This window comes from Sinocyclocheilus rhinocerous, unplaced genomic scaffold, assembly GCF_001515625.1.
Source record: "Sinocyclocheilus rhinocerous isolate Xijiao unplaced genomic scaffold, SAMN03320098_v1.1 scaffold617, whole genome shotgun sequence".
NCBI classification, from domain to species: Eukaryota; Metazoa; Chordata; class Actinopteri; order Cypriniformes; family Cyprinidae; genus Sinocyclocheilus; species Sinocyclocheilus rhinocerous.
The window spans coordinates 25,242-27,347 of record NW_015632743.1 but is presented as its reverse complement, the minus strand read 5'-3'; the positions used below and the strand labels follow the sequence as shown (position 1 = coordinate 27,347).

General features: G+C 36.0%; 1 protein-coding gene across 1 annotated transcript in view; it reads right to left on the bottom strand.

Moving 5' to 3' along the window:
• The window catches only part of nt5e (5'-nucleotidase, ecto (CD73)), a 21,760-nt gene that overhangs the window by 7,949 nt on the left and 11,705 nt on the right, over positions 1-2,106 (bottom strand). The window contains exon 3 of the mRNA XM_016556080.1: positions 671-859. Coding sequence (XP_016411566.1) covers positions 671-859 — 189 coding nt within the window. The remainder of the gene's footprint in view (positions 1-670; positions 860-2,106) is intronic.

Below are 2,106 nucleotides of genomic sequence, written 5' to 3'. Positions count from 1 at the left end.
CAACAATAATGTACAGTATGTGGAAAATAATGTGTTTTTTTAACCTTAAACCGCATAAACACATTTCATTACACCAAATACACCAAATAATGTTCTTTTTAGCAGCATCATATGACCCCTTTAATAGGGAAGGGGGGCCCAAAAATTTGTTTTGCTTATGTCACGAAAAGAGGTAAATCCGGCCCTGGTCACCATCCTAGTGTGTGATAGATGTGAACTAGTTGTAGCTTTCTGTGATATACACAACAACAACAACAACCGCCAGTTATCACAGATTTCTTTTAATTGTCTATACAGTTTACGTCAAGTCTTCTGAAAACCTTTGATTATTTGACTTAAGAAGGTTGGAAAGTAGAACACGAGTCAAATGGATCACTTTTATGCTGCATTCTTGTCATTTTTCCTCATTACGGAAAAAAAGAGCACACTGGACATCTTGCTAAATACTACTGTACTCCAGGACTGCCAACTTTTGAGTTCAACTTGGAGTGAGAATGTCTATGGCGGGATGGGTGGGGATATATGGGGATTTTAAAAAATGGTGTAAATGATGAGAAAATCTTTTTTAGGAATAGAAACAGTAATGAATTTGATTAAAGCATCATCTAATTGTAAACTGGCACACTAATAATAATACATATAACCCCACAGGCAATTGCATGATACATACCTGTGTACAAGAATGTATTAGTGTGCCCTCCAATCACAACATCCACTCCTCGAACTTTCTTTGCAATCTTTTGGTCCACTGCGAACCCAGAATGTCCAAGGGCGATGATCTTATTAACACCCAAAGTAGCGAGTTTGTCCACTTGATGCTGTAAAGCAGTAACCTCATCCTCAAACTGGAGATGGGGGCCTGTAAAACCATATAAATATGGAAAAACACCATCATATTACGCATAAGTGTAACTAAATCTGTGTATTTGTCTATCAACGCTAGTCTGTTTAAATGTGCCACCAGGCAAGTCAATCACTCTCAGTCAATTGGATCTGATTTTGATTGATTCTAGGATCTATGTAAGCTCTATCGATATGGGCTGGATTAGTGGAAGTTTAATATTAGTAGCACTAAACATGGTCAAGAGACTGAAGCTTTCATTGTTGGTGTGACAAAGCTTTGGATGCAAAAGAAAATAATATTGGTTTCACTTTATTTTGATGGTCCCTTTAACACATTCTGTTGACTATAAGTAACGTTGCACCTACATGTCTACTAACTCTCATTAGAGTATTAGTAGAGTATTAGTAGACTGGTAGGGTTAGGGTTAGAATAAGTTGACATGTACTTGCAAAGTTACTTATAGTCAGTAGAATGTCTGTCGAGAGACCCTCAAAATAAAGAGTTAGCAGATATTTAGCAAACAGTCTACTAATACTCTAATGAGAGTTAGTAGACATGTGGTGCAACATTACTTATTGTTACCAGAATGTTCAAAAGGGACCATCAAAATAAAGTGTTACCATAATATTAAATGACAGGTGTTTAATTCAAGAACAAAGAACAACATGTCCATTCTGTTCTGCTAAAACAAGATTTCGTATGTTTGTATGTCAGTGTATTTCTTCATGAGCATGCTATAAGGCAGCTTAGCATCCTTGAGGAGCCTGTTTAATGAGACGTGTATGATTTGAGAACAGAGTCCAGAACTGAAATTTACTCCTGAAAAATGCAGGTTGTGACAACTGCATTTACAGAAAATCTGTATAATGTATAGAAACAGAACAACGGTTGTTACTGTAGTGAATTCACTTTCTTTTGGATGTGCTCAAATATTGCCCATATAAAAATCCATAAAACTTGAAGTGTAACACAAAAAAAGTGCTCTTTCATTTTGAAATTTAGTTGGATAAATCATGCGCATAGAGCAATCATATGCAAATGAGTACCTTTACAATAAAAAATGTAGCCACTGTGTTGATTAAATAAATAATTTCAAGACAGATTCTTTGTTCTATCTGCTGTACCAAAATTGTACTCAACCGTGATCCCAAAAGTGGGAATTGCGTGTACCACTGCAGCCTTTCTAATAACTGCTGGAAGATAGCTCTTCCATTCCAATCATTATTGATCTGTAGTTGAGCATTAATTTTGAGGGGTTTTTT